At 39.9% G+C, this 14,821-nt stretch overlaps 1 protein-coding gene across 1 annotated transcript in view; it reads left to right on the forward strand.

The window, feature by feature from the left end:
- Positions 1–14,821, forward strand: part of LOC102756406 (nuclear factor 1 A-type) — a 79,936-nt gene that overhangs the window by 34,691 nt on the left and 30,424 nt on the right. Inside the window, exon 5 of the mRNA XM_006768380.2 lies at positions 4,811–4,902. Within this exon, the coding sequence (XP_006768443.1) occupies positions 4,811–4,902 (92 nt within the window). The remainder of the gene's footprint in view (positions 1–4,810; positions 4,903–14,821) is intronic.

The following is a 14,821-nucleotide window of genomic DNA, read 5'->3' on the forward strand; positions in this document are numbered from 1 at the left end:
TTAGATATAAAAGGAAAAGGTTTAGAGTAGTAAGACGACTAGTTGTCGTAGGGTGTTTAGAATGAAAATTTGTGTTTTTGGTTATTCTAGAAATTATTTCTTCTCTTAAAAGAAAAATAAATTCAAAAGACTTTTCCACCCTCCATGTTCAAACAGGTCTCTGATCCTTAAATTGTTATCTTCCCTTACCGCATGGCAAAATGTAATTCACAACGTCTCCTCTTTTTGCCTTTCCCTCCACGATTGATACCTCCGATTCCCACCTCTTGTCCTTTGCTTGTGCTGCTTCCTCTGTGACCGCTAATCCATCCGAACCTGTCAGCCAACGCCTCTTTTCCAGCCTGTCTCTGAAGCCATCTCCATCTTCTCTGTAAAGCTTTTGCTGTTCTCCTGCCAGGTGTTACTTTTCCGTCCTTTAACATTCCACAGACTTTTATTTATATTACTTTTGGGTCCTCCTATTTTCATTTTCTGTACTCATATCTCCCCGTTAGACTCCAACATTTTGAGGAAAGCAGTTTCTCTTACTCCCCTTCACATCTGCCATCATGCTCAGTAGAGGGCCTGGCACAGACCTAGTGAGAGAGAGAGAGATAAGGAGAAAGAGAGGGAGAGAGAAAGAGCAGAGCTAGTGGGTGAGCATTGCCACTCTCCCTGCCCTCTTTACAACCCCCTAGAGATAGATTCCAGCACTCTCAGAAGTCCTGTAAAACTATTGCTTATAAAGGAAGAACTGTTCTTGAACCATTCCCCCAGATCATACTAACCAGGACTTGTACTGCCAAGTCAGCGATTTTCAACCTTTTTTATCTCATGACACACATAAACTAATTACTAAGATTCTGTGGCACACCAGAAAATATATTTTTTGCCAATCTGACCCAAAAAAGTTATTATTTTGATTCATTCACAACAGATGGCAATTGTTGTGTTGGCTGTTGTCATTTTTCTGTTTGACAATAAGGCAGCGGTTCTCAACCTGGGGGTCGGGACCCCTTTGGGGGTCAAATGACCCTTTCACAGGGGTCGCCTAAGACCATCGGAAAACACATATATAATTACATATTGTTTTTGTTATTTTGGCTCATGTAGAATGTCACTGCTTTCCTGTGCCAGGTTTTAAAAAAAACTTTTTTTTAAAAAAAAAAAAAAAAAAAAAAAAAAAAAAAAATTTTTGTGACACACCAGATGAAAATCACTGGCCTACATGAAGGATTATATATAGAATTAGCAATACATATAAGTGGGTAACACAGAAGGCGGGGTTTTCTTCATGTGGATCAAATTCTGGTTTGGAATCTTGATATTTACCATTGTGGTTTAGGCCAAACTAAGACTCAAGGATAATGTGAAGAAATGCATTAGAGAGAGGAAAAATATGCTCAGATCTGTGCAAATAAAAGCTGGTGGGAGATTCTTATAGGAATGTTCTTCCATAACGTCAAGAAAATGGTCCATGGTGATATTGCTCCTATAGGTAAAATGGCTGCTGAGAAAACAACAATAAGCATTTTGTTTCAGAAGTAGCAAGTAATCAATAATTTGATTTCTAATAGGTATGGTTGCCATGAGGACCTTTATAATGAGGTTATAGAGGCAAATTGATTTCCCTCGTGACTTTATTAGAAAATCTTCAAATGCCTTGAATCTTTCCTCCAGAATCCTAAAAAAATGCCTGCAGTAATCCTCCCAGAAAATTATTTTCTGGATTTCCTGATTTCCTGAAGCTCTTCCTGTAGCATTTGATTATTGCTGTTGTAAATAAGACAAGGATTATAATTAATAAAACTATGAATGTGATATAATAGCATAATCACAGTTGTATATAACTAATTACCACACTGCCCCCTTTACTTGACTTTATATTCATGTTGAAAGCTCTTAGCTGTGCATGTACAATTGATTCATGATGGTATAAGTGGTTGTTTTAATAAAAAGTTTCAATTGAAGTTTTTGTTTAGCACTAGAACTTCTCTTATTCCACTGATCCTTTGGGAAACTCAGATGCAACTTATATCATTTATGGAACTACATCCTGTAATAGTGAACACTCTGCCTGTTGTAGCTACAATAATGGAAGATGAGTCAGAATTTCTTTCTTCCTTCCTTTGTTTTTCCTGTGTCCTTGATTTTCCCCAGAACATAGCTTTCTATAGAATAAATTTCCCTGGGCACCATTTGTTCCATCTGATAACTTGAGTACTCAGTGATTCACAGATTTTTGTTGTGGTAATATACTTTTTTAAAAGATGCAATCCCATCACCACTTCTCTCACCAGTGCTCTCTTTTTTAAAAACCAGAATAAACTTTGGAGCAGTTTGAGTAACTATGAGAGCATTAAAAGCCTTCTGAGGTGTTTTGAAACACGACTGCAAGTTTTGTCTCCTGCTTGAAGAAAGGAAAATATACTATTGTCAGCCTCACAGTAATTTTGAGTGGCTAAATTATTTGTATGCTAAACCTTCTTTCAAATGCCAACATTTAGGTCAGACAAAAATAGAGAAAGGGCTACAATACAAGCCTTTCCAGTTTTAGTAAATTCACTATGTTCAATAGAGAGCTATCTTCAGAGAGAGAGAGAGAGAGAGAGAGAGAGAGAGAGAGAGAGACCTTTCAGCATGCTTGGTTCTGATGTCACCAATGTGGTAAAAATGTCATAGGAAATCCTGCTACTTGTCTGTGATGACCTGTGCAGGTCTGTGTACACAGTTCTCCTAGGACAGTGATGGCGAACCTTTTGAGCTCGGCGTGCCAGCATTTTGAAAAACCCTAATTTAACTCTGGTGCCGTGTCACATATAGAAAGCTTTTGATATTTGCAACCATGGTAAAACAAAGACTTATATTTTTTATCTTTATTTTATATATTTAAATGCCATTTAACAAAGAAATATCAACCAAAAAAATGAGTTCGTAGGTTCGCCATCACTGTCCTAGGACCATCAAACTAAGCACTCATGTTTCAGCATCTGTCATTAACCACCTTAGCATTTCTTCATGCCTTTTTGTTTCTTCTCAACCTACCTACCTGTTCACATGTGAAAGAACACTTTCCCCCCCTAACCACTAACAGGGTTAATAGGTCATTTCATCTACTAACTTTCTCCCTTATCTCTCCCATGTTCTCTTTGTGCCGTAGGAGCAGGTAAATTCACTACCAAGTAATTATAGTCCATCATTTTCAATATAAAATTTGCCATCGAGACTTATTAAAGTATATCAAGCATATCAAAGCAATAGACTAAATGAAGCAATTAATAAAGAGTATTTTACTGAGCTTTGAAAAATAGAAATTTCCCCCATACTAGTGAGTGAGAGGTATTTACTGAATGGCTAAATGCAGAAGTTTTTTCTAAATCTGTTGAAGTTGGTCTGACATAGGATGGGCCCCGGAGGAAATCAATAGATTCACATTGCTAGACAGTACATCATCATACATTTAGGTCGTTGGATAGAAAGCTATTACTGAAGCACTCCTTCTAACACAAACACTACTAGAGCAAACATTTTCTGATTGGCAGGCATCAGAGGAACCTCATGTTCATCCTCTATTCGGTGCTGGTTTGACACAGCCACACCACATGACCATCCCAGATCTGAGTGGGCGACTTCGCTCTTCCCAGAAATGACCAACAGGACTTGGGCCAGATTGGTGGGAATTTTATTCCTAGATGTGTTTACCCAGAGAAACAAGGAGTCTACACAGTTTTCAGTAAAACAGAAAATCAAAGTAAGAGAAGCAGATGATGATATGAGTAAGGAAAAACAAATCTGGGAAAGGAATTTGGTATTATTCCCTCAATTATCTGTGTTTTTAAAATTGTAGATCTTTTTGATCTTTCAGATGATGTGTGTTTAGAGACAATCCAAAAAAACTTAGGCCTTTTACAAGTAATGTTTAAGAAATTTGAAATTAAGCAATGGTCTTTGTGAAAATTCTAGTACAAAGAAAGTGTGTGAATAAATCCTTGGATTTATAAAGAAGGAAGTGTAGGACACCGAAAAAAAATGTACATTTGGATTTATGAGCCAATGAAACACCAAAGCCACTGAATTTCTTCCGCAGTAAAGTAGAGTGAAGTTCTTAAATATAAAAACCAACAACAAAGTTTCCAGACACTTGAAAATAATAGTAAACTGAAGTGTAGGGTCTGGGGTTCCAGTGTGACATCTTAGAGTTTGTGCCAGAATGGAAGGGTTCTAGGACTGGAAGACTGCAAATGTTAATATTTCAAGCACATTTTGGGCATCAGAAAGATTCTAGGTTCTCTTCTGGGCCTATAAAAACAGCTTGTTCTAACATCCTTTCTGGGGACCCATTAATTCATTCTGTAAAGACTCCTCTTCGATATTTAGCTATTAGAGGCATGGAACACTTCATGATTTTTTTTTTTTTTGGAGTGTATAGTGTGAAAAACAAGATTGTAAAATGAACTGCTTTCCTGCCCTTCCTAATTTCTTTCTCCCTGTGCTCTACAAACTAGGGTATCTCTTTCTGACCTCAGAGCTTGTATTGAACTCAGAAAGTATACTTTGCAAATGTCCTGCATGTTCTAATTTGTATGATAGAAGGAAAAAAGCTCATCTGAGCACCAATTTGACATCGTTTTATTCCAACAGTCTTTGGAAGCCAACACCCCTTCCCTTTTTGACTGTCTAAAATGCCCTTGCTAGCCAGATCCCTTCGCTAGCTACAGTGTTTGCACATTTCCTCGTTATCAGCTGCGTCGGCTGGGAGACTGTGTGTTTTGGTGTTGTTTGTGTGCAATCTCGTGCTGCTTCCTGAACGCATGTGTCCCTTCCTTCACAGCCTACTCGACACCCAGCACCTCCCCCGCAAACCGATTCGTCAGTGTTGGACCACGGGATCCAAGCTTTGTAAATATCCCTCAACAGACACAGGTGGGCCGCTCTCATCTTTTCTGTATGTGGTGCAGCTTGTTTTATTCATCAGGTGCATTGTAACTTGTCTTTCCGCACAACAGGCTGCATTTCCCAGCCCCTGTTTGGTCCCCTTTCCTCCCAACCTCCTCTCCGGTCCTGGTCCTTCAGCCACATTTCCATGTGTTCTCAGAAATCGTGGAAAAGTGCCTACAATTTTTGCTTCTTGTATTGAGGGAGCAGAAGAGAAGGGCTTCTGGACCAGAACTGCTTTGACTACGGCAAGAAAGATTCCCTAGTGCTAGCTAGTGTGTCTCCTCTGCTAGGGGTCTGTCTCTACATGCAAGGAGACAATAGTTCCCTACCAAACCTGTAATATAAACTCTGGCTGCCAGCGACATTAGAGAGCATGCTAGGAATGGGGGGACCAGCCACTCTTCTGTATTCATTATAGGGTCCCCAGGAACCTGGCAAACTTTCTAAAATAAAGGGTTTATGCGCCCTATTAAGTTGCTGGTGTTGGTGCAGAAAATAACCGATGTTTGTTCCTGGCTACACTGGTACTGGGAGTAAGGTGCAGAAGGGTGGGAGGGGATGGAGGTGGGTTTAATGTCTTATATTGAGGTAGGTGATTGAGAAAAGAGTATGCCAGGACATCTAGAGCTTATTTTTCACTAGAAAGTTGTGTTTTGTGCTAGTTTAGGTCAAGGAGAAGCAATCTCTTAAAGTTTTGAAATGGCTGCTGCTAATTGAGAAACCATGAAAGACTTTTGTAGTACAAGGTAGTGGCTGTAGAGATAGCTATTCAGAGGTTTGTGAAATAGAATGAGAGTCAACTTTTGAAAGAAACTCCTCTCTGATTTCCTAATTGGAATGTGACCATATATTATCATAATTGACATAAAGAAAATATTTTCTCTATGAGGTTCTCAGCATGGTGGTTGAAAAATGTTTCTCCAGGATGTTTTGTGCATATATATGCCTGGGTGTGTAATCTCCAGATGCCAGATTTATAACTGCTCATCTTTGTTTGTCAGACTCTGACCAGGTGCTTGTGAATGGGCTACATTTGCTGGGTTCATGTGCTCTCTCCATAAAGGGTTTTACTTTATTGCTGTGTCGACAGCGCGGGTTAAACTGCGTTGCATCTGAAGCCTTCCCTGCACTGAAGCAGGGTCACAGAAAGTACAGCCTCAGAGGAGGCAGCTGGGAGGAGGGGGGAGCGAGAAGGAGAGAAGGTTAACTCTTGAATTTCCCACTTCTGCTGTTTCTCCTGAAACAGGCCGGTACATGGCATCTGGGATTATAAGGCCTATTCAGTCCCTCCCATAAAACTGTTCAAGTTTATTGCTTACTTTCCCATACCTTCAAATATTTAACTGGTGAATTTGAATAATTACCTCGAATGCATTAAAATAGAATGTTTCATTTTATACTTTGGGTTCACACGTTCAAGTTCAATGGGAGGGGAGAACTGGGGACAGTGGCTGTAATAATGGATGATTTCTTTTCTCAAAGCCCTAGTATGCTCAGGTTACTTCATCAAAAACCTCAAAAATGCAGTTTGGAAATGTCCTATGTGCATGTTACGTAGTGGTTGTTTTTTTTTTTAAAGAAGCGGTGATTCACAGCACTGAAATAATACTGTATTCCATTCACTGTGTTTGTCTAACATCAAAATGTGTTACATTGCAACATGGCTTTGTTTCACAGATGCCTTATTTAACCCATAAACTGGGTCTCCATGTTGTTGACCACAAAAATTCAATTCTTAAAAATCCAGATTTTTCACGCATCTGGATGAATGATGTCATGTAGACCCAATATTGGCATCTGGAACTGAACTTCTTGGTTTCTGTTAAATATTTGGCATCATAGGGATAGCAGCTTAAATGCTCTCTCTCTCTCTCTCTCTCTCTCTCTCTCTCTCTCTCTCTCTCTCTCAATAACAGTGACACCTGCCACATTTGGCTGCAAGAAAGCCATCCCCACTTATCTTATGAGAAACTGTGCTGATGGAAGTTGTATTTTTTCTGTAAATATATATAGAGAGATATAGATATAGAGGTATAGAGATATATATGTCCTGAAGTAAAAATTATGTGCTCTAAATATTTTAATTTTCTGGAGTATATATTAACTCTTCTTAAAAAAGAAAGAACCACATTCTGGAATCATTTAAAGTGTTAGACATGTATAGATATAGATAGTAAAAATAATGACATACTTTTTTTTAAAAGCTGCTTTTTGAAAAGACATTTGTTCAGAAAAGGGATTTTTTTAAAAGAATTTACTGATTTCAGAGAAGAAGAGGGAGGGAAGGAGAGATAGAAACATCAATGATGAGAGAAAATCTTTGATTGGCTGCCTCCTGCATACCCCCTACTGGGCATTGAGCCCAAAACCCAGGCATGTGCCATGTCCAGGAATTGAACTTTGACCTCTGGTTCATAGGTTGATGCTCAACCACTGAGCAACACCAGCCAGGAGGGTTTTTTGTTTTGTGTTGGGTTTTTTAACAACAATTTTTAAAGATATAATTTGAACATGGCCTGCAGATTAGTAATTTTCTAGGCAAGCTTGTATTTTTTTCTGTATTGACCCTTTTGTTAATAAGGCATGAAATTTGTATTAATTGAATTACAGGAAAAATTTTCTGGGAAAACAGAATTTTGCTTTCTGTCTTTGGAGAACTAAAAAGTGAAGAGTCACCAAGCAGATACTTGAACTTTACAAATGCAGAAGCGATATCCTGCACATAAATCCATAAACAAATGTAAAATAAAATGGCCTTTCTTTCTCCCAAAGACCAGTTCGCAGTGGAAATCTTCCCAAAGTCTGAAGCATTAACCTATAAAAGGTGGATTAGGTATGGTCTCTGCTTTTTTTTTTTTTTTTTTTTTTTTTTTAGCAGATAGAGCTTGTATGCATAGATATTTTAATTACACAGTTATCAGTTTATTATAAGACCTTTCTTTACAAAAAAAGAATCTTTTAATAGATAGCTTAAATTTACTCATTTTATTGACTAAGTATGTTAGGTAAATTATCTAACTAACCTTTACAAAAGCCACTCAACACGATAGATATAATTATCTCTACTTTATAGAGTTAGAAACTGAGTTCTAAAGAGATTGTTGGTTTTCCCAAGGCCTATGCCTTCTAACCACTGTACTGCACTACCTCATGAGCTGGTGAGCACCTTGCCCTGATATTCAGAAACTCATGCTCAACTTTCAGGAATACTTCTGGCACATTCCCTGCTTTTAAATTTGAGATTGTATTAAAATTTAATCATTAGTATAAACCCAAAATAACTGAGAGCATGCTCTCAAAAAGATACTTGTACACCAGGTTCTTAGCACCATTATTTACAATAGCCAAAAGGTGGAAACAACCCAAGTGTCCATTGACAGATAAATGGATAAAATCTGGCATATACATTTTATTGTGTAGCTATCATTTCAAAATGGTATAATGCATATTATTCTGCCTTTAAAAGGAAGGAAACTCTGCAATATGCTATAACATGGATGAACCTTGAAGGCATTATGCCTGTAACAAACCAGTTACAAGAGGACAAATACTGTATGATTCCACTTATGTGAGGAATTAAAAGACACAGAAAGTAAAATAGTGGCTGCCAGAGCCAGGGGAAGGGTCAAATGAAGAGTTATTGTTTAATGGTACAAAGTTTCAGGTTTGCAAGATGAAACAATTCAAGAGATGGGTGGTGGTAATGGTTGCACGACATTGTGAATGTACTGAATACCATGGAACTGTACACTTGAAAATGGTTAAGATGGTGAATTTTAAAAAACGTAATCATTAAACAAGTTCCAACAGCCCTTTCACCTCTTAAGAGTCTAAAATTCTGTAAAACAGCCTAGAAAAGTGGACTGTTTACCAACAGGATCCACTGTAATAGTGTGCTGACCTCTCTGGGAGCAGTAATTCTCATGCCCGGCACATAGTGGGTAGTCAGCATTTATTGGTGAATCTAAATGATTCATAAGGAAGCTTTAAAATAATGACTTTTCCTTATTACAGTCATGATACATGTTAATTGTGGGAAAATACAGATGGGAAAAATAATAAAAATCACTTGTAGTCCTACTGTTAACATTGCTGTATAAATTCATCCAGACTGTTTCTATGCAACAAATACATTGCAAAAATGAGATCATATTACATACACTGTTTGGTAACCTGCTGTTTCTTCCCCTTAACAATATATTATGGCCTTCTTTCCATGTAAATTGGAAAAAAATTGAATATTGGCTTTTATTGCACCTATTCATCATCTGTAATGATTGGTATTGAAAGCCATTTTTCCTCCTCCTTCCCTTCCAGTCTATTTTTTTCTCCAGAGAATTCCTCCCTTCACAGAGACAGAATTGCCTTCTCTTTAGCCTTGCCTTGAGGTAGTTTTCTTTCAAAATGCATTCCAATTGCATTGTGTATCTCACCCCAGCATTCGGCTCTGTTCGAATATCCCTGCCAAGTTATCTATCCCATGCTTCCGCCTCGCTCGTCTGCTACCTCGGCTACTATCATTATTTGTCTCTCATTTTCCTCCTCCCTCTCCATTTGGTAACTCATCATTAACATGGGGGGTGGCCACCTCACCACTACCTCAAAAACACCCATCAAGTCTGAGATACCATAACCACTGATCCCACCCCAAATCTCACTTCCCAGTATTGTCCCATGACAGTTGATATTAGCAGAGAGAAAGTCTCTGGGGCATCAAGCATTTGCTTCACTTTGGACACTATCCGCGTCCCCTGCACGCCCACTGAATGATATAATAGAGAACATGCCATCATTTCAAACAGCAGAAAGCCAATGACCATTTCAATTGCATCTCATAATTTAATCTGATCCCTGAAAACAAGAGCCATTAAGAGGAGACATTTATTTAGAGGGAAAAAATGTTAATATTTCATCATCAGGTAATAAATAGGAATACCAATTCCCACACAGAAGGACTGAGCAAAGAACTCATTTTGATTCAGGTTCTAGTTTAATCAAATGCTCAAATAAAATGCTTAACCTGCAGAACTTCAACGAGGACTAATTCTTTAAAATGAAAAATGAGTGCAAACAATATTAAAAACAGGCATTTCTTTCCTGCCACCCAAATCTATCACTGTTCTGCATCAACAGAATCATGGTATCTGAAATGCTATTTAAAACCAAATTACCATTTGGGTTATTAGAAGAATCGCTTGGCATGGCATGGGCCTGATTTGTTGACAAAAAGGCACAGGTGCTGTAACCTTTGCTTAATAAATCATTTAGCTGCCTGACTTGCAAGCAGTGTGACTGCCTTTGCGTCATGAAATTTACAAATGTAGGCACAAGCCCACACTTCACTGTGTGGCGAACCAGCTGACCTAGAGCTCAGGAATGGGTGTGGCGCCCGTTCTCTGCCTTTGGTTGGGGTGCACAAGGTACACGGGACGGTGGCGTATATGGAGACATTTCAGTGCGTTGCCATTCTGTGTGTCGTGTTCCTGAAGCTCTGCCTGAGAGACCAAGACATAGGCAATCTGCAGAGCTCTTCCCAAGTCCCTTTCCTCACTCACTATATTCCCAAAACCTACCCAATGCAGGGAAAAACAGTTCTCCTCAAGTTGTTCAAAGTCTAGTAGAGGAAACTGATCTAGAGTAGTGGCAATGATAACAGTAATAATGAGCATGATACCAGTTACAATAATGAGAGTTGGGTAGAACTTTCCTGAGAGTAGAAAGGGAAGAAAAGGCTAGATCAGTTTTCTGTTCTTGTCTAACTTTGGTCTCATGATATGGTCTTGGTTCTTATACACTTTACCTTTTTAATTTTTGCCAGTTTACCCATGAGCTGGTAGACAAGGCTTTAGCCCATCCTACAAAGAGAGATATATTGAGTCCTGTCTTCTCTGGACCAAGCAGATAAATCAGAATCCTTTCCTGCTGCTGGTGTATCAGCCAGCAGCTCCTTCACCACTCATTTCCAAGAAACACCCCCTCCTGGTGTAATGTCCTCACCCAGGGCACTGAATAAGCTCACTTGAGGTTGCATTTGAATTAGCTGAAGCCATTCCCTGCCTCCTCCCCACCCTGACCTGAACTGCCTGCCTGTAGGAGGTTAGGTACCACATAGTGGTTCAAGAAGCAGCTGAAGTTTGCAAAGGCAAGAAACTCAGATTTCCATAGAGGCGGGCGGGGAAATGTGTCCTCCCCTTCTAGTTAGACCTGCACTTGAGCAATTTAGTTCCAAGCCCATACAGCTGAAAACTCCCAACACCAGAGGGAAATGGCAAATAAAACTCCATTTACTCCTGACTTTGAAAAAAGTAAGTTGGTCAGACCAGTACTCTGTGTTAAGCACCCATCTGTGCCAGGTTCTGTGACTCAGAGCCCTCAAGGTTGGTGGTTTTAACCCTAATTGACAGACAAGGAGAGAGGAGTACACTTGTCCCATGGTAAAGAGGTGGCCAGGATTTGAACCAGTCTGTCTCTGAAACTTTCCTTTCCCAAATACTATCTGCATCCTTAATTGCTTACAGTGAAAAGTGGCTGACCATTTTCTCTTTAAGGTGGTCTATGATTAACTCATCCTCTTACATCAAGGAATTAGAAGCCTAGAAATTGGGTCCTGCTTTGCTTGGTTCTTCGGAAGACCTGCCCCAGTTGCCTGTTAGTTCATGCATCTGTAAAATCAAGACTGAGCTCATTCTCTCATCCTGCCTGGGAAAAAGACCTTCACTAATGATATTAGTCTGCATCTGTGAGAACAGCTAACCTCACCCAGAGACGCGATAGCAGAGCAGCTGAAATTGTGAGCTTTTTTTTTTCCCCCAGATCTTGGTCAGAGCTTTATTTCATCACATAGACGAAGTTTCCTTGGTTGTTGTTGTTTTTGTAATTCAGTTTTTCCATAGCCTGGTTTATTATACCTCCTATGGTTGTTTTGAGTCTTAAATTCTGTTAATGTAAAGAAAGGAAATGCTTGACATCTATTAAACACTTAAATGATAGCTTTTCTTGTTTGGTTAATAACTAAACTCATATTTAAATAGTATTTTCCTAGATTACAGAGTATTTTTTTCATTTGATCTTAAGAACAACCCTTTGAGGTAGGAAGAGATATTATTACTATTATTTTCCCCATTCTACAGATTTAAAAACTGAGGTTTAAAGAAGGAAGTGATTTCCCCAGTACCACACAGCCAGGAGTCAGTAGAGCCAGGACACAAACCCACAGCTGATTCCAGAGCCCACACTACCCGGCATGCACCCTGTCTGGAAGGACTTGGGCGAGCCTCCCAGCATGTCCTGTGTGCAGCTGTGTGGATATGGGCAGAACCTACCAGCCAAATGCCAGATCTAAAGCAGTCATCTAGCAAATTAGGTTCACCCTGCCCTGCTGCAAGGTCATAACCTCACGGATTCCTCCATTGAACATCTGCCCTAGAGGTACCCCCAAAGCCTAATTAACTTGGTCATGTTGGTTCTTCCCCATATACCATTCTCCCCTTAAGCTAAATTGTTTCCCCATGGAAGCAGAGACTTCCCAAGGAGAAACAAAATCTCTGAGGATCTAAGGACTGGCAGCAAGTGAATGTATCCCCCAGAATCTGAAGGGAAAGGCGAGGCCGGGTCATTTTTTTCTCTATGTTCTCAGCTCCAGTCATCAGTGGTGAAGAGTAAGCAACACCTCGTGAGATGAGTTACTCACACAATCTGCTTCCCCTCCCTCCAAACTCCTGTGGGCAGCAGTGCTCCCAGCTCCCACACCAGCCTATAATTTCTTGACACATTCTCTTCACATATACTTGGCAGCTGACTCACTGACAGGCTATGAGACACTCTTAAAATAAATTCTTCAATAAACAGACCTTTGTCTTTCGAGTTTTAATTTGGCAGCATGTTTTAGAAGTCCTCAGCCACAAAATTTACTTCTGGACAAAGTTAGAGCATCAGTTATTTTTCTCTCAGTTCTTAATACTTCAGTAATCCTGTCATCTTTAACCACGTTTTAGTTGGGTTTTAGCCTTTTGGTTTGTTTTTTGCCTTGCTCCAAAGAAATTTGGGGAAGTTTCTTAGTTGAAACAAATTGATGACTGTTGGAAGAATTAAGGTGCCTAAATGGAATCTGGCACACAATAGGTGCTTGATAAATACTGATTTCTTCTTGCTGGCTTTCCAGTGCAGTCATGTGCTAAGTGACGATGTTTCAGTCAACAACGGACTACATATGCAATGGTGATGTACCATATAGCCTAGGTGTGTACTAGGCTATGTCATCCAGGTTTGTGTAAGTGTACTCTGTAATGTTCACACCAGGACAGAATCATCTAATGGTGCATTTCTTATTTCTCCCCATCATTAAGTGGTCCATGACTCTGTTAAAATAAGATCAGTGGCAGTAGAGAAGTGGAAAATAAGGAGATTTCACAGAAAATTTTAGATTTCATGGAGGAAGAAAGGAAAAAACTAAAAATCTGGTGTCCATGAAATTAGCCCTTCTGATTGTGGGAAAAGTGGGACAGAAAATGAAGTTGGGGGGAAAGGTTGAAAAAGAAGTGGTGAATTGGTATAGAGTTAAAAAGAATTAGATCAGAGTTTGATAAGAGCCTTGCAATGTAGTCAGAAAGCCATAGTATCAACTCCAGAATTGCCTTCAGAACTTCCAGTCCTTAGCTGGGTCTTGATAATAACACTCTGATCAATAGAAGTTTCAGGATACTAAGGGAAATGTACTTGTTATTTATGATCTGATTTCTTTGGGGGAACAAAGAAAATGTCATGCATGAGTCAGAGAGTAGGAAGACCTGTTTTCACATCCTAGCGATGCCATTTATCTGAATGATCTTGGACATGTTACCTTTAAAATTCAGTTTCCTGCCTGGCCAGTGTTGCTCAGTGGTTGAGTGGCAACCTGTGAACCAGAAGGTCAAGGTTCAGTTCCTGATCAGGGCACATGCCGGGTTTCAGGCTGGATCTCCAGTAGGGGGTCTGCAGGAGGCAGCCCATCCATAATTCTCTCTCATCATTGATGTTTCTGTCTCTCTCTCCCTCTCCCTTCCTCTCTAATATCAATAAAAATATATTTTAAAAATTAAAAAATTCCATTTCCTCATCTATGAAATGAAGGCAATGATAGTATCTACCTGTATAAGAAAAGCCAATTAAGTATGGCTCAAGCCAATCAGGTTACTTTTTCACGTAACAAATCTGTCCGTGAGTGGTTGTTGGCAGTGTTTTGGCTGCTACATGATGTCAGCAGGAGCCCATGCTCTTTCTCATAGTCTGCTCTACCAACCTTGTATCTGCATGCTTGGTACCACTGACTGACAGAAGGCTGCTGCAGCTCCAGGCATCATACCCATTATCATTCCCCATTATTCCTCTTATATTAGGGAATAAAGACCCTGCCATGCTCCTTCCCTGTTTCCTTTTAGCAAACTTCTATTTAGGGTCTCATTGCCTAAAACTGCTCACATTGTCCTCCCTAAACAAAACTGCCCCCAAGAAAGAAGGGGCAATAGACAGTGGGTAGACTGTTTACCATGTGCGAATGTTCCCTTTTATCCCACTCCCCAATCAGGTCCATGCACTTCTCAATGCCTTTTGTTACACTTGACTCCTTTTGTTTTGGCTCCTTTTATCTCTTGCTGCTTGTTTCCTTACAGATCCTTTCTTCCACACTTGCTCCCTATGTGTCCAGGAGACACCTGTGCTGTGTGTATGAGTGCTGTAGTGATCATCTCATTTCGGCCCTCTGTTTGAGTCCAGGCTTTGGGCAGAAGTGCTGGAGTTTTGTGTGCAGACCAGCTCCCAGGAGGCTGGGTCCGCGCTCTCCTGGAAAACCCGGCCTCCGAGAAGGCTGAGCTGGAGGACGGAAAGGCCTCTGTAACTGCGGGGAGCCCTGCGAAATGGTGCCCTCCGG

This window comes from Myotis davidii, unplaced genomic scaffold (genome assembly GCF_000327345.1).
Source record: "Myotis davidii unplaced genomic scaffold, ASM32734v1 scaffold79, whole genome shotgun sequence".
NCBI lineage: Eukaryota > Metazoa > Chordata > Mammalia > Chiroptera > Vespertilionidae > Myotis > Myotis davidii.